The sequence below is a fragment of the Micromesistius poutassou genome, assembly GCF_964030765.1.
Source record: "Micromesistius poutassou genome assembly, chromosome: 15".
Taxonomy (NCBI): domain Eukaryota; kingdom Metazoa; phylum Chordata; class Actinopteri; order Gadiformes; family Gadidae; genus Micromesistius; species Micromesistius poutassou.
Window position 1 is genome coordinate 18,515,688 of NC_140285.1, and position 26,228 is coordinate 18,541,915.

Genomic DNA, 26,228 nt, shown 5'->3' on the forward strand with positions numbered 1-26,228 from the left:
TGAGCAGAAGAAAGAAAACAATGTTCATTTGCATCAGTGGCACTTCAACACACTGCAAAATTCTATATGCTTTTCTTTCACCCAGAAATAAGGAGGGACATGTTATTTTTTCATTTCCTTCTCTCTATTCTCACCAGAGATATAAACCTGCCTTTGTGCACACTCCCCATAATCTATCCTTCGCAGTCAAGGTAAAGTATAGGTGCTTGATGGGATAACTGGGCTGTTGGTGGAATTTAATTTTATTAAAAGTGATGATGATAATACATTTTTCATTTTAAAGTGAGATGCAATAACCTTTATAGAGGTTCAGAATATAATGCACTGAGCTGACATTCTATATTAGTTGTGATTTGCTTGTGGTAATTAATTAATCCATTGCTAATAATTTGGTATTGAAATCACATTACAACAAATATACAATTTTCTACCTTTATTTATGTACTTGATATATATATATATATATATATATATTTATTTATTTGTAGGTAGGTCTGTGGTAGGCCTTTTTATCTTTTAATATTTATCATCTTGTATTTTTATCTGTTTAATAATCATCATACAGATTTATGTATATATTTTATTTATATTTGTGTTAAACATATTTCTGAATTTTCTGCTTCCTAACCTATATGTTCTTTCTGTAGATGTTCTACATGATTGTATTGTTGTGTGCATTTATTTTTCTATTCCTCTTCTAGCAGAAGCCATGAGGTCTCTCGTGCTGTATGCGGGTGTTGCGGCACTGTTGGCAGGTAGGCCTATGAAACCGTCCATGATTGTGGTGAATGGCTCCAAGATGATAGACCATTTCAAATATGCTGCACAGTAGTCCAGTTCCTAGTTCAGAACTGAGGGAGAGGAAAACTTGTAATCTAAATTTAAACTTAATCTTAATAAATGTGTGGCTGTTGAGTATGTTAATATTTGAAACTTTGACGCAACACTTTACGATAAGGGTACATATATCATTATCGGTTACCATTACTGGTAGTAAATGCGTTATTAAGCATTAACAAACAGCTAATTAATATACAAAAACCTATCCATAACACTAAGCCCTACGCTATATAGGCTAATGCTTATTATTGCTGCTGCATAATAAGCATTAAAGAAAAATAACGTTAATTAACGGTAAATGAATGTGCCCTTATTGTAAAGTTGACCACATATGGTAGATATGTGTTATTGTGTTGCATTAGGACTGTAGTTGGCTAATTTTGATAAGTATGTAGGGGATCATGTACAGCGAGTCATTATCGCGAAATCAAAATAAACGCAGTTCCAACCGTGTAACGGACTATTCTTTAGCGTCAAATCCAATGAAATCAATTTTTAATTAATAAAATATTTTTTGTTGACGTTATCAGGGCTGCCAACTTTTGGGTTTTCGCTGGCGTGAGATTCTGTAGAATCTTGTAATGCATACCTTATAGCAGGGTCCGTGGGTGTAAATGTTGACTGTGGGGGTGTGTGAGCGTGTGTAAGCAGGCAAAAACGTGTGTCACACGGTGAAACTGTGAGAGTTAGCAGCTCTGTGTTATGTTTTGAGTCAATTATTGAAATGTATATAAAAGCATACGCATTTCTCAATCCTCACCTCTAGTGTGCCACGGTTGTTCAACGGGACGAGACTTCATTGCAACATTTCTTACAAACATCCAAACGAAGAACCAAAGCCTCCAATTAGTTGTTACGGCCAGAGAATCAAAAGCCAAGGTCCTCATTGAGGTGTGTGCATGGTTTGCTCCTCATCAAGGATGCTTGATTAAGAATTGTTCGTTCATTGCTTCGTATGTCATACCAGAGAGAGAAAATAGGGTGAACATTTATTAGCTATTGAAGACAACATGAAACAGCATTCATTTAAGCAATAGATCACGACAGGCTGTGGTATACACTCATATGCGCAGCGGAGGGACGGCGACCCCCTTAACTGTGGTATAATGACCGTATATCACTGACTGAAGTGATCTATTGCTTTTATAAAACGGTTACGTAAGTATGGCGAAATGAAAGTCATAGACACCCTCAATAGTGAAAAATGCAACACACTGTAGCGTCCTTCAGAGAGAAGGCTATAGGCTAGACGGTAGCTTGGTTCGCCGGCAATGTTACATTGTTACGGCTTTACAACATTTCCACCCTCTCCAGCAATCAACATATTTTTAGGCTTCAGTGAACTATGCTATTGCTTTTATATATAAATAAACAACTATTTTAGAGCAGGTCAAACTGCAGGACACGTTTGTTTAGGTTTGTTTTTCAAGATTTGATTGCATTGTGTAAAGGTGAGAAAAAACATGCTGTCAGTGTTATTATAAGTGTTAAACAAATAAACCTTGTAAATTAAGTTGTTTACAATTGGATATAAAATAACTAACACAGAAAACTATGATGTAATCCATTTGTAATTTCATGTTTCTTACATTCACATTCGTTCACATTTGTATCTTGTTTAATGTATAATGTAATTTATATTGTAAAGTGTATATTATGGACCAAAGTAGTGGTCAAAGGTCACAGTTGTAGGCTTACAATAATTCTTAGTTTTGGTATACATTGTTTATAGTTGTTGAAATCTGCAAGATCAACTTCCTTTAACTTCCTTTACCAACATGTAGATATGTCAACACAAATAAAGTGTCTGCTTTACACACTGAACACTAAAGAATACGCAGAAGACAATACAGGCCGAAGAATAATAGCACGTATAACTTCCACCTGCAGGTTGGTAGCCTGAAGTTCTCCCGTCAGCTGACTGTGTCTCCAGGGCAGACCCACTGGGTGTCTGTCCCAGCAGGAGCAGAGCTCCAGCAGGTCCACAACCCTCCACACTCAGCGGTTCACATCTCCTCCACCGCCGATATCTCTGTGGTCGCCTTCAACTACCAAGCCTTCACCGGCGACGGCCCGGTGATCACCCCTACAGACCAGCTGGGTGTGGAATACATGGTGTTCACCCCAGCTGAAGGCTTCATCAAGCAAGTGGCTGTCGTCAATGGCAACAGTCGCAACAAGGTCACTTTCCAGCACACACATAAAGAGCAGCTCAAAGGGTTGGGTTCATGGAAAGGCGGGAGCGAAACTACTATTGCCTTGGAACCCTATGAAACCTTCCTGTTAGAGTCCCCAAAAAAGAATCCCACTCTGACAGGCATGCAGATTAAATCACAGAAGCCTGTGGCGGTATTTGTTGGGGACCGTTGTCATGGTTTACCTTGTGACCATGTCTACAAACAACTTCCACCAGTGAGCCAGCTGGGTAGAGAATACATGGTGCCCCCTGGCATGAATAGTCCGGCCAAATCCTGGGTTACAGTCGTCGCTACTGAGGACAACACAGAGGTGACTGTGCACAGAGGGAAAGGCACAGACAAAAGGTTAAGATGATGATTATAGGCATTATTATTTTGTAAACCATTAGAATGCATTTCATGTATTACTTTTCTTAATCCTGCTTCATTCATACATTTCTACTCCCTATTAAAAAAAAATCAGCAAACTGAAGAAAGCCGGGCAGTTCAAGGAATGGAGCGTCACGCCCAAACAGCCATTGATGGTGACGGGCAACAAGAAGCTGCTGGTGGTGTTCATGAGCACCTATAGAAATGCCATGATGCTGATTCTGCGTTCGTCAGACAGGCTGGCTAGTGCCTGGTCGCTGGAGACCGTGGATAAGATGAGCGGCACCACTGTCATCTTCTCAGAGCGGGAGGATTACAACAGTGTCAAGGTGTGCATGGAGTCCAGCTGTAAGTCCCCCATGTGGAGTCACCACCACTTAGGAGCCAAGTGGGTCTGGGCCAACGTGGACCTGGGGACCGGGCAGAAGCACTGGAGAGTGGACGGGGATTCTGGCATGGTGGTGTACGTCTACGGAGGGGCACGTGACGAAGGATATGCAACCGCTGGAGTCTGTTCTGACGGTAAGTGCACACGTAACTGACGTGATCTGTAACCGTGCATTCAGACAGCTAAGGGCGATGAACACCCACTGGAAGGCACGACTGAAGGAAAACCCATCACGTTGGATGCATTCCCTCATTATCACTTCCATCATTCATGTGTCTACGTAGGTAGCTACTTGTAGGTCTTCTATTGCTTTGTATATCCCCTTTCGAACTGCCAGGCTCCAGAGATTATGCAGGCCATGGTTGAGAGGTGTGTGAGTTTGCTGGTTTAAGTTTGTCCAGCTTACAGAACATATGAAACTGTGTTGATAAAACCCATTTGACATGCTCCGGTGTTTTCTCCTGCAGACCTCCCCGTCGCACCCCCCCTAGATCCTTGTGAGGGGGTCTCATGCCGAGAGAAGGAAGTTTGTGCAAAGGGTTCATGTGTCCATGTCTCCACGGCAACATGCCAGGCATTTGGTGACCCCCACTACAAGACTTTTGATTGCCGTCGTTTTGACTTCCAGGTATGAGGCGACTTACAGTAAGCAGTATGTGTCCATGAAAATATCATAAATTCATTATTGTCGGGCGGCAAGTCACTCAGGAGGTGGAGCAGGGCATCTGACAACCGGAAGGTTGCTGGTTCACTCCTCCTCTCTTCCCCAAAGCCGAGTGTCGAAGTGTCCCTGAGCAAGACACCCAACCTAACCATGCTCCTGACGATGGGTGTGAGGCACTAGTTGTAAAGAGCTATGAGTGGCCACAGGTTACAAAAGCGCTCTATGAATGCAGTCTATTTACCATGTATGTTGTTGCTAAAATAGTTAAAGGCCAATGTGCAGGTTTTTTTTTTTTTCTTTTCTGGCAGTTTTCTAGTTGGTAATAAACATTTAAACAATTATCCATTGTATTTGATGTTGTAGGGTATCACAAAAAAGAAATATAATAAGGAAAAGTAGGTGATATGTTAGCGGTTTGCTAACAGGTTAGCGATGATTCTTATTTCTCCCACAATGCATTGCATGACGTCACATGAGGTACTCCGCTTTGGGACGACAGCCGAAAACCCGCCTTGATATCTTTGAGAGAGACGAGTAGCAGCTAGTGAGAGAGTGACAGTGTCAGATTATATAAGTAAATATATAGATAGAGATAGCCTAGATAGATATAGATATAGATATATATATATATATATATATAGAGAGAGAGATAGATAGATAGATAGATAGAATAACAACATAACATGACACACGTGTGGTTTGAGAACGTTTTAGACTCAATCAATATGAAGTCGAGGGGAGATGAAGCTCTGTTCGTTTGTATCTTTTATTTACGTGACCATATTTTTATTTTATGTAAAAAAAAAAAAAGGAATCAGTTCTCTTCTTTTTGGGAATCAGTTCTCGTCGTTCACCTTCGGGATTCTTTCGTTCTGACCGAATCGTTCGCGAATCGCCCATGCCTAATGAACATATTCGTGCCTGCTGGCTTGAAGGGGACCATGATCCTGCCTGAAATATAAGTATGCTACTGTGTTTCCCACAGACCAGGTAGCAATGCAAGCAGTTGCGACGCAACTGCTTGCAACTCGCAACTCCTTGCGACGAGACGGGCTGAGACGTTCTAAAAACGGGGCAGTTCACACTGCTGCACCGGGCGGCGATTAGTTTTATTTTGGTTGAGAGTAGGCTAGAGTTGCTGTGTTTCGCCATTCTCCACTACTTCTGCATTGTAGTAATTCACTGGAGCTTAGTTTGTTTAGATCCCGCTAGTTGGATACATTGCATTCTTTCGTAGTGGCGACTTCTCGACTGCAAGGGAAGCTCGGCTTCACCTAAAATTTCAAAAATTAAATGGTCAGATATATACTGTTGTGTTAACATTTCATTGATTAAAAATGCGTTAGAACACGTCCATCTCGAAGACGAGTCCGTTCAGAATCAGCTGCTTATCGCAGGTCGACTGACTCGATTTCCTTCTCATACACTTATGTGTTTAATTTGCGTGTGTTTAGACAGATGGGCGCGCACCAAGCATCACCCGCATTCATTCTATTAAATACTCACTCGCGGTAAAACAGTTTTCTCACGATCAAATACTCTTCAATCCTAAGTAATGGGCTTGTACACGATGTCTGGGTCAAGAACATATGTTCGCTGTATGGTGTTTGCAGATGCATTGATTTAAAAGTACAACTTACCGTTGTATCAGCTGTTCTTTCCCAAATAATTTAACCAATCATTTACTCTAAAACTAGATTTTGTTTTGGAAGCCTGGAATATACTTTGCTCGAATGTATTATTATTATTTTAACGCATGGCATAGCCTACTATACTTCATTCATGTTCATTCATGCAGCCCTATGGAAAAAAAATGTTTCCACAATCCACACGCTATTTCTATGCAGTTTCACACGTATGAATAATCTTTGACATCATAATATTTAACATGCAAGTGTAGTGGTGCCTGGTTGCTGCGGGGGAAGATCAGCTTTGCGCCGGGTGCAAACTAGCAACGACACATGCGTCGGTGTAGAAAGTCGATTGCGCCGGGCGCAAGATAGGGCCCTTCTTCTGTTTGGCGCACATGGCTAATTTGCATATGCGCACAGGGCTGTCGGAATGGGAACTTGTCGTACTGGCAGCATTTCGGGGGCGCGATTACGGGCTGGCGGAGTTACATTTAAAAATCGCGTTCAAGTAAAAATAATAAGAAAAGCGTATTCAATTAGTGGCGCTCGTTGTTCAATCTGTGGCGCAGCGCCACACATTGGCCTATGTGTGGGAAACACTGATGCTATCTTTAGCACAAACGGATTCAGGCAGCATGCCTCAAATCCAGGATGCTCAGTTAGGCACGTTACATCTGCATCTTACATCGGGGTAAGCTCCTCGACCAGTGACCAAAACGCGCTCACCTCCCTACAACACAAGCTCTCCACCACTGTTTCCATGGGACGACACCGCCCACACAGACACCTGCCAAACACAGCGACAAAGACACGCTTACTACTCTCTCCCTGTCCCGGTAAGCGGTACCCTGACGGTGTCAATGACAATCAATCACGAGGAAAACTAGTTAGCACTATCAAAAATAATCACACTGAAGACATGACCAGCCTACTTGGCTTCGGTTACGTTTGCAAACAACATTTTCACCGGAGAAAGAGGTAAAAGCTTAGAAATAAAGCCAACGACATAATCACTGTCACTAGATATAAAGAAAACGTTGACTTTCACTCGATGCTATTCACTGACAGTAAAAAATTTTTTTGTTATTGTATGCACTGCTGTTCATAGACTACTAGCTCCAGCGCTCCTAGCTGCGTTTCTAAATAGCTCACCAGGACACTTCACCAACTCTCCAGTCATTCTCCTCTGACCATGCATTTATTTGTCTTTGACGGCCATCGGCTCTCGGTATTTCCTCATTGGCCCTCTCACGTCTAACCGGTTCGAAATATCATAAATGTTAACTGTGGGTCTTGCCACCTCTTCCCATTGAGCCTCTTCCTCATCCCAGTTAGACGGCATAGTGCTCTAGTAGCAGCTACAAGGCTGAGGCTACCTTCCACCACGACTACCTCATGTGACGTCATCGCCGAGCGCGTAAAAAAATAACCGTTACTAACCAAAAACTACAAAAACTGGACTTTAACACCATTTTGGAGACATTTCTAACTTTATATACATATCTTGAGTGCTTTATGTACCCATTAATCGAAACTTCCGGTTAACCTGCAACATGGGCTTTAATTCCTAGCTTAAATAAAATAATAGAATTGCTATCATTATATCAATTTCAATATATCTCTAAATATTTGCCTGTATATAATGTTTGTGGGTTCCATGTCAGTCATATACAGGCTTTACCTCATGCTTATGGTCTATACTGTAATCTTTGTCCTCCACCCAGGGTACCTGCACCTACATTATGACAACTGTCGCTAAAGCAGACAAAGACCTAACGCCCTTCACTGTTACAACCAAGAACAATCACCGCGGTAACCTTATGGTGTCCTATGTGAGGACTGTGGGCGTCAACGTTTACAACCTGAATGTAATCATAAGCAGACACAGGGGACGAGTCCAGGTAATTGATATTGTCCAAATCTTCTTCGATAAACAAACCTACCTTTTTGGTATGATTGTACAAGGTTCACTGTTCAAATTGTGCTGAATCAAAAGTAAAACAAAACAAAAAAACTTATGATGATTGATGATTATTGTGTTGATGATTAAACTTGTTTTCTGATGCGTGACTGAGACTGATGCTGAGCATGCAATGTAACCGGCCAATCATGTGTCACTGAGAACAAGCATCTATTCCTATTGTTTTTCATGTAACCTCCAGGTGAACGGAGAGTTAGTTTACCTACCAGTGAGTCTGTCTGACGGTCGAGTCTCAGTGAAAGAGAGTGGATGGTATGCCGTGCTCACCACGGACTTCGGCCTGACTGTCAGATACGACTGGAACACGAGGCTGTACATCTCCGTGCCCTCGTCCTACTACAAGCACCTGGGGGGCCTTTGTGGGAACTACAATGGGGACAGAAGAGACGACCTGCCAACACCAGTGGGTAAGGAAACAAGGGAAAAAATACTTTTTAATTAAGTCAATAACTAAGTTAATTAAAACACATGAAAAATAGAAAATTATGATATGATTAAATAAGTGTTATGTTGAAAAGGGCCACAACAGGTTGCAAGAAGCAATATTAAGCCTAGGTGTGGTCGGTGCAATTGTATTTTCTCTATGATCTCTTAAAACAATGTTTACCCTTCAAGGTGCTAGTAAATCCAATGTTCTCAAGATGATCAGCTCCTGGAAGGAGAAAGACCTGGACCCCTTCTGCCGCGATAACTGTAGCGGAAAATGTCCCTATTGTTCTGAGAAGCGTAAACTTCACTACCTAGGACCAAAACTCTGTGGACTCCTAAACAAACCAGACGGGCCATTTGCAATCTGTCACAAAACTATAAACCCTGAAATGTACAGTACCAACTGTGTGTACGATGTGTGCACCAATCAAGGTAAGAGAAATGTAATCGGATGGTAGCTACAGAATGGTTACTGTAGATGATGATATTTTGCTAATAACGTTATTGCGCACAATAGTTTTGTTAGAATGAACCAAATGCAAAGGATCATTCATAACAGCATTACGGATGTATTAATCCGCCAGATTAGATTAGATCCATAGCAAACCAATCAATACATAGACGAAGTATACAAGGAGACAACAGCAGGATAATGCTACGCTGAAAAGTATAATCCAGGGCTGTTTAAATAAGTGAGGGATTAAGAACAACGCATACACAGTTTACTACAATGTGAATAAAAGCTCAGTGAGCAGACATAAGAAACTGTGTGGCACAGAGGCTCAATACAATCACATTAAAGGGTGTGGTCCTGTGGCTGTGTCCCCCATTGGTTAGTATACTGGTTAGCTTTTTGGTGTTATTATATTTTGAAAGTTAGATTCATTTTACAAGTAAGTAACAGAGTAGAGTGTAAATAATATTTTAACAGAGGGGATCAGAGAAAAACCGATGTAAATAAAGGCACCAGTTGATTGAAAAATATTATTTAACCAAAAAGATTGTATACTAATAACATAATATCTGTGTCCACCAAAATCTTTTCTGTGTTGGACGTTATTTCACTAAAATGCTAAAAGTCATGTTGTAATTATTATTAATTGTATTTCTTTTGAGGAGGTCCTTTTTGCGTGTTTGGTGTCAGGTCTCTGCTTTGGAGCAATGATCTGGATTAGTAATAGTGTTGTATGTGGTGTCTGCCTGGTTCCCAAGGTGCTAAACAGATCCTGTGTGACAATCTGGAGAGTTACAGCGAAGACTGCATGTCTGAGGGAGTAAAAATAAATCCACAGTGGAGGGAGATTGCCAACTGTCGTAAGTCGTGTGTGCGCTATACTTTAAAACAATGTTTATTCTGTATAATAATGTAAATGATGTTCCTGGCAATCCAGGTTTCATAAGTAAAATTCACGATGTGATCATTGTCGAGTGATGATCACTGATCAATCATTGACTCATCAGCGATACAGACCAAAGCAATCAAGTAATAAGAGAAGCCAATTGCATACCTGGTTACAATATTCAGTTTTCCTTTATAGTCTGACGATAAAAAATAGGCCTCACAAAAAAATGTGGCCTGACGTTAACAGTTGTGTTATGTCAACACCCCCCCTCCCGCCAGCCCTCTCGTGCCCAGCAGGGAGTCACTACGAGTCCTGTGGCTCGGCCTGTCCGTCATCCTGCACAGCCCGGGACACTGAGCAAGCATGCAAATCCCCCTGTGTGGAGGGATGCTTCTGTGATAAAGGCCTGGTGCTCAGCGGAGACAAGTAGGGCTACAATATTTCACCTCTAGTACGACTACAACGACACTATTAATCAACGCCATCATAACCACGAGCAGAATGATATCAATGCGTGTCATAATGTCGTTAAGCCCTCATCCTCATCGTCGTCCGCTTATCCGGGGTCGGGTCGCGGGGGCAGCAGCTCAAGCAGGGGGCCCCAGACTTCCCTTTCCCGGGCCACATTGACCAGCTCTGACGGGGGGATCCCGAGGCGTTCCCAGGCCAGTGTTGAGATATAATCTCTCCACCTAGTCCTGGGTCTTCCCCGGGGTCTCCTCCCCACTGGTCGTGCCTGGAACACCTCCCAAGGGAGGCGTCCAGTGGGCATCCTTATCAGATGCCCGAACCACCTCAACTGACTCCTTTCTAAGCAAAGGAGCAGCGGCTCTAATCCGAGTTCCTCCCGGATGACTGAACTTCTCACCCTATCCCTAAGGGAGAAGCCAGCCACCCTCCTGAGAAAACTCATCTCGGCCGCTTGTATCCGCGATCTCGTCCTTTCGGTCATCACCCACCCCTCATGACCATAGGTGAGGGTAGGAACGAAGATCGACCGGTAGATCGAGAGCTTTGCCTTGCGGCTCAGCTCTCTTTTCGTCACAACAGTGCGGTAAAGCGAACGCAATACCGCCCCCGCTGCTCCGATTCTCCGGCCAATCTCACGCTCCATCGTACCCTCACTCGCGAACAAGACCCCGAGGTACTTAAACTCCTTCACTTGGGCTAAGGACTCATTTCCTACCCGGAGAGGGCAATCCACCGGTTTCCTGCTAAGAGTCATGGCCTCAGATTTAGTGGTGCTGATCCTCATCCCAGCCGCTTCACACTCGGCCGCCAGCCGATCCAGTGAGTGCTGAAGGTCACAGGCCGATGATGCCATCAGGACCACATCATCTGCAAAGAGCAGTGATGCGATCCTCAGATCACCGAACTGCAACCCCTCCCCACCACGACTACGCCTCGATATCCTGTCCATGAAAATCACAAACAGGATTGGTGACAAGGCGCAGCCCTGGCGGAGGCCAACACCCACCGGGAACGGAACTGACTGGCTGCCGAGAACGCGGACACAGCTCTCGCTTTGGGAGTACAGAGATTGGATGGCCCTGAGGAGTGAACCCCTTACCCCGTACTCCCGCAGCACCTCCCACAGTTTCTCCCGGGGGACCCGGTCATATGCCTTCTCCAAATCCACAAAACACATGTAGACCGGATGGGCATACTCCCAGGCCCCCTCCAGGATCCTTGCGAGAGTGAAGAGCTGATCCGTAGTTCCACGTCCAGGGCGGAAACCGCATTGTTCCTCTTCAATCTGAGGTTCGACAATCGGCCGAACCCTCCTTTCCAGCACCTTAGAGTAGACTTTCCCAGGGAGGCTGAGAAGTGTGATACCCCGGTAATTGGCACACACTCTCCGGTCCCCCTTTTTGAACAGGGGAACCACCACCCCGGTTTGCCACTCCTTTGGCACTGTACCAGACTCCCATGCAATGTTGAATAGGCGTGTCAGCCAAGACAGCCCCTCAACACCCAGAGCTTTTAGCATTTCTGGCTGGATCTCATCAATCCCTGGGGCTTTGCCACTGCGGAGATGTTTAACTACCTCAGTGACTTCCACCAGGGAAATTGACGATGAACCACCATCAACCTCGAGCTCTGCCTCCATCATAGAGGACGTGTTAGTCGGATTCAGGAGTTCCTCAAAGTGTTCCTTCCAACGTTCGACTACCTCCTCAGTCGAGGTCAACAGAGTCCCACCCTTACTGTACACAGCTTGGATGTTTCCCCGTTTCCCCCTTCTGAGGTGTCGAATGGTCTTCCAGAAACACTTTGGTGCCGACCGAAAGTCCTTCTCCATGTCCTCTCCGAACTTCTCCCACACCCGCTGCTTAGCCTCCGACACGGCAGCGGCTGCAGCCCTTCGAGCCCGCCGGTACCCTGCAACTGCGTCAGGAGTCCTCCGGGATAACATACCCCGGAAGGCCTCCTTCTTCAGTCGGACGGCTTCCCTGACCACCGGTGTCCACCACGGTGTCCGAGGGTTACCGCCCCTTGAGGAACCTAAGACCCTGAGGCCACAGCTCACCACCGCAGCTTCAGCAATGGAGGCTTTGAACACCGCCCACTCTGGCTCAATGCCCCCAACCTCCACAGGGATGCTAGAAAAGCTCCGCCGGAGGTGTGAGTTGAAGATCTCTAGGACGGGGGCCTCCTCCAGACGTTCCCAATTCACCCGCACTACCCGTTTGGGCTTACCAGGTCTGTCCAGCCTGTTCCCCCATTCCCTGATCCAACTCACCACCAGATGGTGGTCGGTTGACAGTTCCGCCCCTCTCTTCACCCGAGTGTCCAAAACATAAGGCCTCAGATCAGCTGACACGATCACGAAATCGATCATCGATCTTCGGCCTAGGGTACTCTGGTACCAGGTACACTTATGAGCACCCTTATGTTCAAACATGGTGTTCATTATGGACAATCCATGACTAGCACAGAAGTCCAGTAACAAACGACCACTCGGGTTTAGATCAGGGAGGCCGTTCCTCCCCACCACGCCTCTCCAGGGGCCTCATGTACAAAGACTTGCGTGGATTTCTGACTAAAACTTTGCGGACGCCAAAATCTGGAAAGCTGCTGCGCACAAATAAATCCGGATGTATCAATCCTTGCGTAAGCACGATTTCACACAGATTCTCTTTGTACATCCCAATTAACGTGAAATTGAGCACACATGCACGAGCCCGTCTCTCCACCCAGTCTCCTCCCTCATTTAATATGCTAATTCGTATAAATAGGCCTGCAGTAGTGCGCTCGTTAGGAGAAAGGAGAACATGGAGAAAGGAAGAAAAAAGAACTTTAGTGAATGCGAGGTGGAGGTGCTGATTTCGGAGGTAGAGGCCAGAAATAAGATCTTGTTTGGCTCTCTTTCCTCCGGAATCAGCACCAAAAGCAAAAAACTGGCGTGGGAAAACGTTGCCAAGTGAGGTTGGCAACGTGGCAATGAGGTTGGGGCGGAAAGCCGAACTGTGGCTGACATTAAAAAAAGTGGTCGGACATCAAGGTGGACGTAAAAAGAAAGGTCTCTGCCCACCGGAGAAGCGTGGGTCAGAGCGCAGCGGGGCGGAGTCTGGGAGCTCGCCCTATTTGATTAAAGGGTGGCAGCTGTGATTTGGGATCGGCTCTTTTTTGACCAAAAAAATCATAATAGTCGCGGAACACCCGTTAATTTTGAATGCGACCATCTTCTAACAAGGCCAACACTGCCATTGTCAACCTGTAAAGAAAAAGAAAAAGCATGCGCAAAATGTACCGATATATCGGTACATTTTGCGCATGCTTTTATATTCTCATTTATTTGGATGCATGCTGACGAAGGTTGTATCCATACACCCAATGTGTAAATAATATGTACATAATTCGAAATTGGCCGACTGGTTCATTGATGGATTGATTTTAACTAACAATGGCTTGTGCTTACTCCACTCAACATCACATAATAATATTGCAGTCAAGAATTTCACAACAAATGTGTGAAGAGAGATCATATGTCATGCGTGGTCCGGAAAATATGTAACGTTTAATAAACAAGCCATCACTGAAAATAATATTGCTGGGGCTTCCTTTTAATTCCAATATTGACAATTTAGTTTTATGGGTCTGATTAAGTTTAGCCTAACAACAGTGTCACATTATGCGTCTCGACAACAATAACGCATGATTGAACCACATTTAAGATCACGCATTCCGACGTTCAAATCCACTTTGAACTCGCCTCATATTGCAATATTACTTCATGACTCGTGATCGCGTAGGCTTAATGTCGTTGCGCTGCATTGCCTCTATGTGCCGCCAACTGACAAATGCAGCAGAAATGTGCGTAAGCCAGGCATTTAGTTTGCGTGGAGAACCGCACTTTCTCACGTCAAGTCAGTCTTTGTACATCCGAACGTTTGCGTGAGAAGTTGCTTACGCAGCTTTTTTGTGCGTAAGCAAGCTTTGTACATGAGGCCCCAGGTGTCTCCATCGTTGCCCACGTGGGCGTTGAAGTCTCACAGCAGAACTACGGAGTCCCCTACCGGAGCCCCATACAGGACTCCATTCAGGGTCTCCAAGAAGGCCGAGTACTCTGAACTGCTGTTCGGTGCATACGCACAAACAACAGTCCCCCCCACCACCCTTAGGCGTAGGGAGGTGACCCTCTCGTCCACCGGGGTAAACTCCAACACCGCGGCGCTCAGCCGGGGATTTATGAGTATCCCCACACCCGCCCGGCGCCTCACGCCCTGGGCAACTCCAGAGAAGAATAGAGTCCAACCCCTATCCAGGAGTACGGTACCAGAGCTGAGACTGTGCGTAGAGGTAAGCCCCACCAGATCTAACTGGTAGCGCTCCACCTCCCTCACAAGCTCCGGTTCCTTTCCCCACAACGTTCGACGTTCCACGTCCCCAGAGCCAGCTTCTGCCGCTCGGGTCTGGTCCGTCGGGACCCCCAACTTTCACTGCCACCCATGTGGCAGCGCACCCGACCCCAGCAGGTCTCCCTGCAGGTGGTGGGCCCACAGGACGAAGAGGGGGGGGGTGCCACGTAGCTTTTTCGGGCTGTGCCCGGCCGGGCTCCGTGGCAAACCCGGCCACCAGGCGCTCGCCGGCGAGCCCTCCGTCTGGGCCTGGCTCCAGACGGGGGCCCCGGGCTTCTTCCGGGCAGGGTCTCTCTTCCTCTTTCTTGCATGTTCATTGGGGTCTTGGTGAACCATTCTTAGTCTGGCCCCTCACCTGAGACCACTCTGCCATGGGAGACCCTACCAGGAGCACATGGCTCCAGACAACACAGCCCTCAGGTTCACAGGGACACGCAAACCTCTCCACCACGATAAGGTGACGGTTCCAGGAGAGGTTCATTTTAATCAAATAATTGTTATTTGTCATTGCAGAGGATCCAATCTGAGGATCAGCTCTTCAGCCCCTCAAAAAGGTGTGTGGTTCGGCATCAGGTTTGTAGTATATGTAACATTAATTCTTAACATATGTATATTGATTGTATATCTATGCACATTGATTTACTCAATAGCAACTGTGACTAATATTCTGTTTCTATGTTTATTTCACAGGTGGATGGATATCCCATCGTGCTGAAGGATTGTTTCATCCCACTCAATCCTGTCCACTTCAGCACCGCCATGTTGGCTGCGATGGACGCCGTGGTTCCAGCTCATCTTTTGAGCCCTGACTGCCCAGCCGTTCCACAACACACAATGGTAAGCTGAAAATGTGACGTGTTGATTGAGGTCTTTTAAAACTCTATTCTCTCCCTTAAAACACTCCTATATATGTTCTAAGTGTGTTTGATTTTCTTTAATCAGACACGGTGTGTGGAGCAACGACCGAAACGTGTTGCCTGCAAGAGGAGACTTGCAATGTGCCAGGTTTGTCTTTATTTCATTAATGTAATCACTGAATTGCACAGTATAAATGGTAGGCACCAATAATGCAATAGTTTCTTTGCTTTACTTGTTTAGTACTTTGGCAATTATTGAAAACAATTAAGAAAATACATGGTTTTGTTTTGTGTAAACAGGTCAAGGCGGCACCCAGCGTTGGGGTGTCTCCCAGGCTGACACGTGGCATTGTTGTGGAAGTGGTTGCGGAGGAGGAGGTTAGTACACTTTATTCTTAATCTGTTTAATTCTATGTGCCTTTGGCCAAAACTAATTGTTTAATACACATACAAAATTATTGCTATGACTAGCAAGTACTCTCAAATGCAGTAATGACACTTTTGTTCATGTATTTTCTTAATTTCTTTAGGGGGATGGGACTCCTAGTGCTGTGGCCGTGTCGGAGGAGCCATCGCCTACCACTGCTGTGGAGGAGGTTGGTACACTTTATTCTAAATCAGTTTAATTTTGTGTGCATTGGCCAAAACAAATTGTTCAAAATTATTGTATATGATTAGCAAGTTCTCTGAAATGCAATAATGACACTTTTGTTAATGTACTTTCTTAATTTTTTTAGGGGGATGCGACTCCAAGTGCTGTGTCCTCGGAGGAGGAGGAGGTCAGCAGTTCAGCAAGATTCATCCAAAGTAAGGTTGACGCTAACCCTCACTCTTGCAGGTGTGCCGAGAAAAAGCCACAGGCTGTTTCTGGTACTGTTGTCAGAGGTGTGCCGTCACCTGCTGATGTTTCTGGCGTTAATGGCAAAGTTGCGGTGACAACGACTGTCTATTGCGTGCAGTGTTGTCGCTGTGCTTAAACATGTTATAGAGATTGCCAAGACACGTGACCAACTGGGCGGCAACGTCATCAGAAACGCAAAGGATTGTGGGTATCTTTGGCCAATTTCCCCCGATCTACAGCGCGCTAGACATGGACAATGTAAATAATAACAAAAGTACAATGAAAAACAGAATTAACTGGCACAATGCAGCGGGCAAAGGAAAACAACAAAGAACCATACCGCCTAAAACTAAATCCAGCCGCAAAGAAACGATACGAGGACAAAATAAAGACAATCAAAGGGCTGGATCCCTATGAACATAAGGTGTGGTCCGCTGACATTAACCTGCTTCCCAACTTCCAGCACCCATATATATATAATTATATGGTACTAAATGTAAGTGCATACACTCACGAAGTGTACAGTAACTTCAAGTCTGTGCAGCAGGGCCAGGTCTTTTTTACCGATGGATGGGTCCAGGATCTGGAGATAGTGAAAGTTGGCCAGAAAACGGTCATCAGCTCAAAGGTATGCTAATGTTTTTAGCACCATACTCTTTCTTATTTATCTGGTTACAGTATGAAAACAACAAAACAACGTAATTTAGCAAGACAAACACATCATGCCTAAGATAGATTGTAAATTCAGGAAATTGCGACTTGTTTACTGCTCTTACTAAATGCTAGTAAAACACTGTTGTTGGAGCTACTGCTGCACAAGCCTTTTGGCAGTCAGACTGTATGGAATTGAAAGGATGGGTGGGCTAAGGGCTGCATTAGGGGAGGGGGGAGGAGGTGGCAGCATTAAGGGGTGGGGGTGATGTAAAGACGTGGAGTGGGGGTGGTTGAGGGCTGCATTAAAATGGGGGGGGGGGGGGGGTAATGTAAAGGATGTGGAATGGGGATGGCAAAAGGGGGGGGGCATGACGGGTCAGGTGGCTTAGGGCTGTCTTAGGGGGGGGGTGGGGGGGTGTGATGTAAAGGTGAGGAATGGAGGTACAGTAAGCCCACCCATCCCCCGCCCACTTCCAACCACACTGTACCCTGGATCGGCTACATACATCAAATAGCTCAATGTGTCCTGCTTGTACTGTTTTGTATGTCTCTGCAAGCTATTAATAATGTTTTTATTGTCTTAGGTGAATCACTCCATGCGACTCAGCCAGAAGCCCCTACAGCCATGGGTCATACTCTCAGCATGTGGCGAAGTGGAGAGCGCGCATTGCACTTGCATGGCTGGCGTGGCAGAGAAGTGCTCTCATGTGGCGGCCCTCTTGTACAAGATAGATACAGCTGTGCGTCTGCGGGGACATGTGACTCCAACTGATGTTGAGGCATACTGGGTGATGCCCTCTAATATAACTAAAGTGCAGGGTGTGCCTGGCCATGCTATTGACTTCACAACAAGTTCAGCCCGAAAAAAGGCACTTGAACGATCAATTTGTGGAGACACCAGCACAGCACCCAAGATCAGGATCCGCTTAGGTGGCACATGTTTACCACAGAAGACACTAGAGGATTTAAAACCCCTCACAGACCTCATGCATGCACACAGGTCCGGACTGTGTTCTGTAATGGAGGAATTCTGCCACCACTATGCTGACCCCATTCAGCCGTCTGTCACACCTAAGTCTCTGCTGCGGCTTCGCAACCCTGAAATGGATGGCTGTGACTTGATGGCCTTGCTTAAATACTGTGAGGGCCTGAAACACCTGGTGGCAGTGACAGGCACAGAAGCAGCTGCACTGGAAAAAAACACAAAACAGCAGCACAAGTCTGACCTATGGCACAGCACACGAGCAGGAAGGATAACCGCCTCCATCATACACGCTGTTGTCTCCACTTCCATAACTACACCAGCTAAGTCAACTGTGGAGAAGGTGTGTTATCCACAAAAACCCTCACTGAGACAGACTGACAGTGGCCCAGAGGCCATTCAATGGGGGAGAGAAAAAGAGGATACGGCAAGGGTCTCCTATATCACAGAGACAGAGCTGCGGCATAGGGACATGAAAGTGGAACAATGTGGATTCATAGTCAACCCTTCGTTCCCAGAAATAGGCGCGACTCCTGATGCACTTGTGTACTGTGCATGTTGCGGGAAAGGATGTTTGGAGATTAAATGCCCTTTTAAGCACCGGGACCATAACATTCTGCAAGCATGTACTGACAAGGACTTTTGTGTGCAGTTCACAGAAGGCAGGATGCTGTTGAAGAAGACCCACAAGTACTACAAACAGGTACAAACTCAGATATTTGTCACCGAGTCACAGTTCTGTGACTTTGTTGTTTGGACGACCAAAAGCCTTACAACTGTGCGTGTCATGCCTGATGTAGGACTTTGGGAGACACTTTTGCCAGCTGCACAGGATTTTTTTTACAAGGTTGTCCTACCTGAACTTGTAGCCCATCACTACACTAATCCCCCACTACCTGTGTCTTCAGCTGAGTTACCTGTTCCATCACATGATCCCCATCCCACAGACAAACCAAAAAAGCGAGCACAGAAGAGCACCATCAGAAAAACACCCAAGCACAAGGTTATCCCACCAGCCTCTACCAGCACCCCACCTTCAGATGACCTACCTGTGCCTCCAGCTGACCTACCTGTGCCATTAGTGGACTCACAGGCCAGAGACAAAAACAAAAAAAGAGCACGAAAAAGCACAATCAAAACACCATTGGCCACAGTACAGCCAGGTAACACCGCCCATCCCAAAAGAAGGGCACCTGAAAAGGCTGTGTTGTGGTGCTTTTGCAGACAGCCTGAAGAGCTTGATGACATGGTCGCTTGCGATAACCAGAACTGTCCTATTGAGTGGTTCCATTTAGGTTGCGTGGGACTCAGCAGCGCACCGGCCAGAGAAGAGACATGGCAATGTGATGCTTGCTTGTCGGTGACTTATCAAATCCAGCCTACCTCATACACTTCCAGTGATCTTTTATGTTGATTCCTTATAAAGTGTGAATGTGTTCATCTAAATGTATTTACATGTTAAACATGTAAAGAAACGGAAATTACGTTGGCTGTTATTAGTATGTACTACAAAGTTATGTTATTCTGTTAGCAACCAAAGAAATCTGATTTTGCACTATTTAGGTTGCATGGGACACAGCAGCACACCGGCCAGAGAACGAAGTGTATTGGCAATGTGATGCTTGCTTGTCGGTGACTTATCAACTCCAGCCTACCTCATACACTTCCTGTGATCTTTTATGTTGATTCTTTATAAAGCACTTTTTATAATGTAAATGCATTCATCCAAAGTTATTTACATGTTAAATATGTAAGGAAATTAAGTTGGCTGTTAGTTCTGCTGACTAAGTTATGTACTAGTGACTTATGTAATTGTGTTTGCAACAAAAAAAATGATTTTGCACAATCATTCCTTAATACAGATAAAGGATGCAGAATTTCTTTCAGTCTGTGTGTATTTCATTTACAGGGATGGCAAAAAATCATTACAGGTGATATGTGACATTGCATTTGAAAACTATTACCACATTTACAATATTTACAACATTTACATATTTGCTTCTAACACGAGGGCTTCACAACTATACTTGGACACATATTGGTCAACGCACAGCACACAACAACAATTTTGTCCAGCAGAGTCTTTTCCTCTCCCTCACAAGGCACCACAAATCCCAGGCGTATGGTGTCATTTAAGATGTTGAACTTTGACCGCATACACCCTATCACTCGCTCCACGTGGATCCTGACATGTGCCAACTTCCTAGTTTCCTCCACATCTTGTGCATTCAGTTGGCTGTGACCTCTGGTGAAGGCAGGTGTTTTCAGGGTAGCACCCACAAGAGCTACACTTTCTTTGATGTCGAAGCCACGGTCTGCCAACACTACGTCTCCAGGGGACAGCATCTGAATAAAGCCACTGTTCTCAGTGACTTGCTTGTCACTGGCACGTCCCCCCCAACCTTTGGAAATGAAAGATAGTACCTTGAGGTGTTATGCCTATGAGATATTTCATTGTGTACCTGCTTTTGTAGTTAGAATATGTCTGTGCCTTTGCACGTAGATTTTGTGCCCTTTCAATGAAAAGCTCAAAACAGTCAATAATAACAGTAACACGATTCCCAAACATCTCTACATACTGATGTGGCATGCTTGCCTGTATACAAAGTCGCTTTGGCCAGTACACCAAAGGGCTGAGGTGTGCATGCAGTACATTGATAGTCTCAATGAAGACATTGGATGCTGTTTGTCGGCTAATGTCAAAGAGGTGTGCAACATGCTCAACAGGAAGATCAAGTCTTAAACGCATGAGGGTCAGGAGGAGCATTTGAAAATGGGAGAGTTTTCTTTCTTTAGATGTTGGTAGACTGGGAATGATTTGCATCAAAACTCCCATCAATAGACTGAAAGATGGGAGGCCAGTGTAGTACTTCACTTTTGAGTCATTGTCTTTGAGAGAATTCTCATCCAAGGCCCTTTTGGAGAGCTCTTCCTTCAGTTTTTGATTCTCCTCCTGCAAACGCATTATTTCTTGGAGTCTGAGGCCACACATGGTGCACTGTTCATCTGCATTCCCCATTACAGCACCCTCCCCTGATGTTTCACTTTCCATATATTCCTCTGTCCCAGGATTGTCTGGAGCTGGTGGTAGGGGATGAGTCGCTTGTCTTTCCTTCTCAGCCATAGGTGCAGAGTAATCTGAAAGTATTAACAAGAAGACGCATAAACTGTTAATCTTTGTACTTGCCTGATGTTCAGGACACACTTTTTTCTAAATGAGATTTATCAATCTGAATTACTTTGATCGCAATGACACTTTTCAGGAACTGGTCCCAGGGATGAGACTTTCACACCGTTCTTTTGTTACTGATAGCTGCTCCAAGTATTTCAAGACGGTTACATCTGCATTCCAAATGCCTAATGACCTCTATTCCTACGGAATACAGACTAAGTATACACAGGGGGCAACATATATTATATTATTTTACTAAGATATATAGGTAAATATACTTAATTAATCCTAAAGGAAATGAAGGTGTCCAGTAGCACACATCACGGTGCAAACAAGTGACATCTATACAAATAAGCATAGGCTACACATACTACCCTAAAATACCTTATGACATTCATACAACATACATACATACTACCCTAAAGCAAAGGAAAATTTAGATAATAGATTATGTATCATTGTGATATGTTACATGACGAGTAGTGTGGACATTAAGCAGCCAGGTGGAAGGGAATCATAGTGGAATGGTGTACTGAAAAAAACATAGCCAGTGCAAACTTACCCGGGAATAAGGGGGCTGCATTATCCAGCTCAGCCTCAGGACTAGTGTGGTCCGGTTCTGGTGCTTGTTGTGGTTGTGGTTGTTGTTGTTGTTGTTGTTGTTGTTGTTGTCGTCTTCTCCTAAGCCGCTTGAAACGGTCTGTCGTGGTAGCTTTCACCTCAGTATGGCCGAGGTGGAGAGAAGGGGCCCAGTCAGGATCACACTGCAGCATTTCATAGGCAGGTTTGCCTGCAAACATAGTCACCAAATAAATTGCTATGTAGCCTAGATGTACAACATTTAAAACTGATTAATGTACCCTTCGTACATTGGTAACACTCATGTTAACAGTTAACATTGGCATAACGCCGCCAAATCTAAGTCTGGTTAAGTCCAACAAAATAGGCGGGTTATTAGCAAAGTACATAACATTTACAGAGTTACTTACCTTTGTGAAAGTGCTTCGAACACACCATCATGTGTGGTGGAGTGTAATCAAAGGTGAGCTTTGACCTCCTCACTGCCGCTATCCATGCCATTCTTCTTCTTTTCGTAACCTCAGAGACATGGCTACAACTATTTTTTTTCCATGCTGGTAAACAAAAAAACGAAAGTCCATTGCGGATCTTTTTGCCCTGTCTATCGTGCGAACGACTATTGCAATTCACAACACAGCAGGTTGACGGCATCTTCAAAGTCTGGCGCGTTTGTTTGTGCCATAGATTCCCACAATGCTTTGCGTTCCCCGCCGGGAATACGTCATGATGACGACACGCTGGCAATCTCTATTGCCCATGTGTGTACATGGGGTGTGCGAGATGTTGATAGCATTTGTGCAGAAGGCGAGAAGTTGGCTTGTTCTGTAGGTACATCAACTAGGGATAGTGGCTTTGATAGTGATCTGTGTGAGTTCATTAAACAGCACAGTGTTTTTGGCAGAAAGTGGAATGTAGCTATTGGTCCATCAGTCTACAGAGGTTTTGGCTCGACTCTTGTGTTCTACGAAAAGCTACAGGAACCTTTGTTGACGGAATTGATGGAATGTGTCTCTTGAACCTTCACGGTGCCGTGAGTTTTGTCATTGAGCACAATGGTTACTTTGTTGTAGTTGATTGTAGTACTTGTGATGTATCTGGTTTTCCATCTAATATTGGCAGGTCTGTAGCTGTTTTTAACATGTGCCTGGCCGACCTGATGTTGCATATTCAAACTCTTAAGAAGTCTTTGGGTGCAGAGTGGTATGCCATTAGTAGCCTGTCTGTGGGGGCAGATTCAGACATTGACAGTGTGACATTGCTGGTAGATGTTGATGTCAGTTGCAACTGTAGTTGAGGGTGGCAGTTCACAGAGTAATGCAAGTTCTGTCAGGGACCGTCTTCTGGATCACAAACCTTGGTGACCTTTCTTGAAGGATACTTAATGCTGACCTGAAATATATGTTTCAACATTAGTTTCAGCATTTGATTTTTAAGTGGGATACACTAGGTTTATGACTATATTGACATTGTGTAAGGTAGTACACAAACTAAAGGCTAAATCAGACTTGTATGACTACTTGCAGGGCATGACCAACTTCATTCATAGATCTAAAGTCAGAGGGGACTACACGACATACAACTTGCATAACATAATGCATGAGACAACAATCCGTAAGCCACGGGAATATCCTGAGATGTTAATAGGCTGTTTTGACATTTCATTAGAATCCATGTAGGCCTATGTAGCAAGAAGTTTGAGTAGATCAAAATAGACTTACCTCCTTAATGCTCTTCCTTGCAGTAGTGGCTCCGGCAGGACTCAAAGGGCTAGGGCACATTTATTTTACATCCCTCTGAGTTTTAGAGGGAGTCAGCTCCCATTGTCTTTTCTCGGTCGATGAAGATGCTGCTCCCCCGAACTCTTCTATCCATCGCCCATACGTGGTCAGACTGTTTTCAACTTGTGAGAGAAGAGTAGTACAGCGATTGCAAATCCGATCAGATTTGCCCGTCTCTTGCATGACCGTCAACCCTATGCCTAAAAACCTCTCACAAATGCTCATAGGATTCTTTAATCTGGCAAATATATCGATTGAGTGTTTGTAAATGCCCTTGATTTTCATATCAATCTTGCACAACCTGCAAATATTGTTCGCATCCATTGCAACTTCTGAAAACCGCTGTGCTAAAAAACAATCACGTTTGTTGACAACTGAGTGGAGTTTTTCCGTCGCTCTGCACAGTAAGTCATCCGGATCGTTGGTCTGATTGGTTGAAGGACTGTCCAATTGCTTGCAGCCATTTGAACTACGCCCACCTCTTGTGCAGGAGAAAATGACGGCACCCTTACCAGACCAACGTGCAATCTACAATTGGACTTGGTCTGGCAATAGCCAGGCTAGGTCTGAGCAGCGCAGAAGAGCGTCCTCGTTAAGCATCAAGCAGCTCGGGCTGACAGACAGAGCGGTCAACTCGCCGGCCCGCTTGGCAGAAACCAAGGCCAATAACAGCGCCATCTTAAAGGACAGGGCGTCCAAAGGGGCCTGAGACTGAGGTTCAAAAGGTTCCATGGATAACCCGCACAACACGGTGGGAAGATCCCAGCGTGGCGTAAGCACGCGTGCAACAGGTCTAACACGTCTAGCCCCACGCAAGAACCTCTTGACCAGTGGATGGCTGAAGACCAGCATACCATCAAAGCCTGCATGGCCAGCCAAAACGGCTGCTGCATAAACCTTGATAGTGGAAAAGGCCAAACCTTTTTCCAATAAGTTCTGCAAAAAAGCAAGCACGCTTCCAACCTTGCATAGAGATGCAACAGTGTGGTTCCTGTCACACCACTTAGAGAAAGCGCACCACTTCGCCGCATAGAGGGAAGAAGTCGAGGGTGCACGAGCGCTCTGGATAGTGTTGATAACTGCCTCAGGCAAACCCTTACCCTGCAGGATCAACCTCTCAGGAGCCAAACCAACAACCGTCCTGATACATCGGGCGGGTGGTGCACTGTCCCGTGGGCCTGTGAGAGCGCATCCAATCTGAACGGCACCTGCCACGGCGCAGTCCATGAGAGCGCCGCCAGTTCTGGAAACCACAGAGCTGAGCGGTTCTCCGGAGCAACTAGAATGAGAGACAGTCCTTCCTGTCTGACCCATTCCAGAAGAGGAAGGATCAGCTGGAGCGGGGAAACGCATACAAGAGAACCCGCCACCAAGGTGTGTGTGCCAACGCATCCACCCCTAGTGGGGGAAGATCCCGAGGATTGAGAGAGAACCACCACCTGCAGTGTGTGTTCTCTCTGGACGCCAACGGTCCACCTGAGCCGTCCCCAACCTCCGCCAGATCAGTCTGACAATTTCGCCTTGTGTCGCCTGGGGTCCAACTGTTGGCGAGCAAACCACCGCTGTAGTCTGCACATAAAGAGCAGACCCAGGGGAACCACCGGGTGGGCAGCTGCCATCAGCCCCAACAGGTGCATGGCAGACAACGCGGTCACATTTCTGCGAACACGAAAGCGGGAGAGCGCCAGCCGGACTGCGTCTCGTCAAGGATTAGATTAGAAAAACTTTATTTATCCCAAAATGGGCAATTCAATTCGCAGTTACCAGTCTCACATAATAAATACTATAAATAGCATAAGAGGTAGACAAACAAAAACATATATCAACAGCAGTCCCAACACACACATTCAACTCACAATTCATTTCAGTCTGTCAGTAAACAACCACCCTGCACTTGAAAACACTGGTGTGCTCTCCACCTACTCCCAACCTTTATCACTTAGCAACCTGATGGTTGCAGGGATAAAAGAGTGGGAGTACCTCATTGTTCTTGGTCTGATTGAAGCGCCTCCCTGAGGGCATTAGTGTGAACTCCTCACTGAGGACATGGTCAGGCTGACCGATAATACATTTAGCTTTCTGGCCTGCATGTTTGTCCCACAATGAGCTTATACTCTTGAGCTGGATTCCAGTGATCTTAGAACAGATCTTTACAATACTATTTAAACTATTTCTGTCCTTCACTGACATGCTGTTAAACCAGCATATAAATGAAAAAGTTAAAAGACTCAATAAAAGATTGGTAAAAAATTCTCAGAATAACTTTAGAGACACTAAAAGAGTTCAGCATTCTCAGCAGTGTCATGGGTAGATGTGTAGGAGCGTCTTGAGCTAGGTGTGAATCACTCAGGAGCAGACGAGAAGGATAGGAAATTATGGGATATTTTTATTTTTCCTAATTTAAGGCCCATAAGGCAATAAAAATAAAACAAAAAAAACCACTGTTGACTAAACAAAATAAATGGACTTGAGTCACAAAAATAATAAGTCAAAACTTCAGCATACCGGACCTTTAAACAAGTCACTTTTTGAGAGCAGTAAACAGACATACGTCCTTCCACCATCAGCTCCCCAGAACAACTGACGAGCGTCAGCTTAAATAGGCCTAAACCCCCTACTAATTGGCGCATACCAATATACACGTGAGACAGGGGTGTTAC

General features: G+C 45.1%; 1 protein-coding gene across 1 annotated transcript; it reads left to right on the forward strand.

The window, feature by feature from the left end:
• Positions 1-709: 709 nt before the first annotated feature.
• Positions 710-10,273, forward strand: LOC311360189 (IgGFc-binding protein-like; the record flags this gene model as incomplete). The annotated part of the gene is made up of 10 exons (XM_084480277.1): positions 710-755; positions 1,607-1,731; positions 2,731-3,392; positions 3,502-3,929; positions 4,263-4,423; positions 7,815-7,991; positions 8,253-8,478; positions 8,687-8,943; positions 9,724-9,814; positions 10,122-10,273. 10 exons carry the CDS (start codon positions 710-712, stop codon positions 10,271-10,273), a joined length of 2,325 nt encoding a protein of 774 aa, XP_084336403.1.
• Between the last annotated feature and the right edge of the window lie 15,955 nt (positions 10,274-26,228).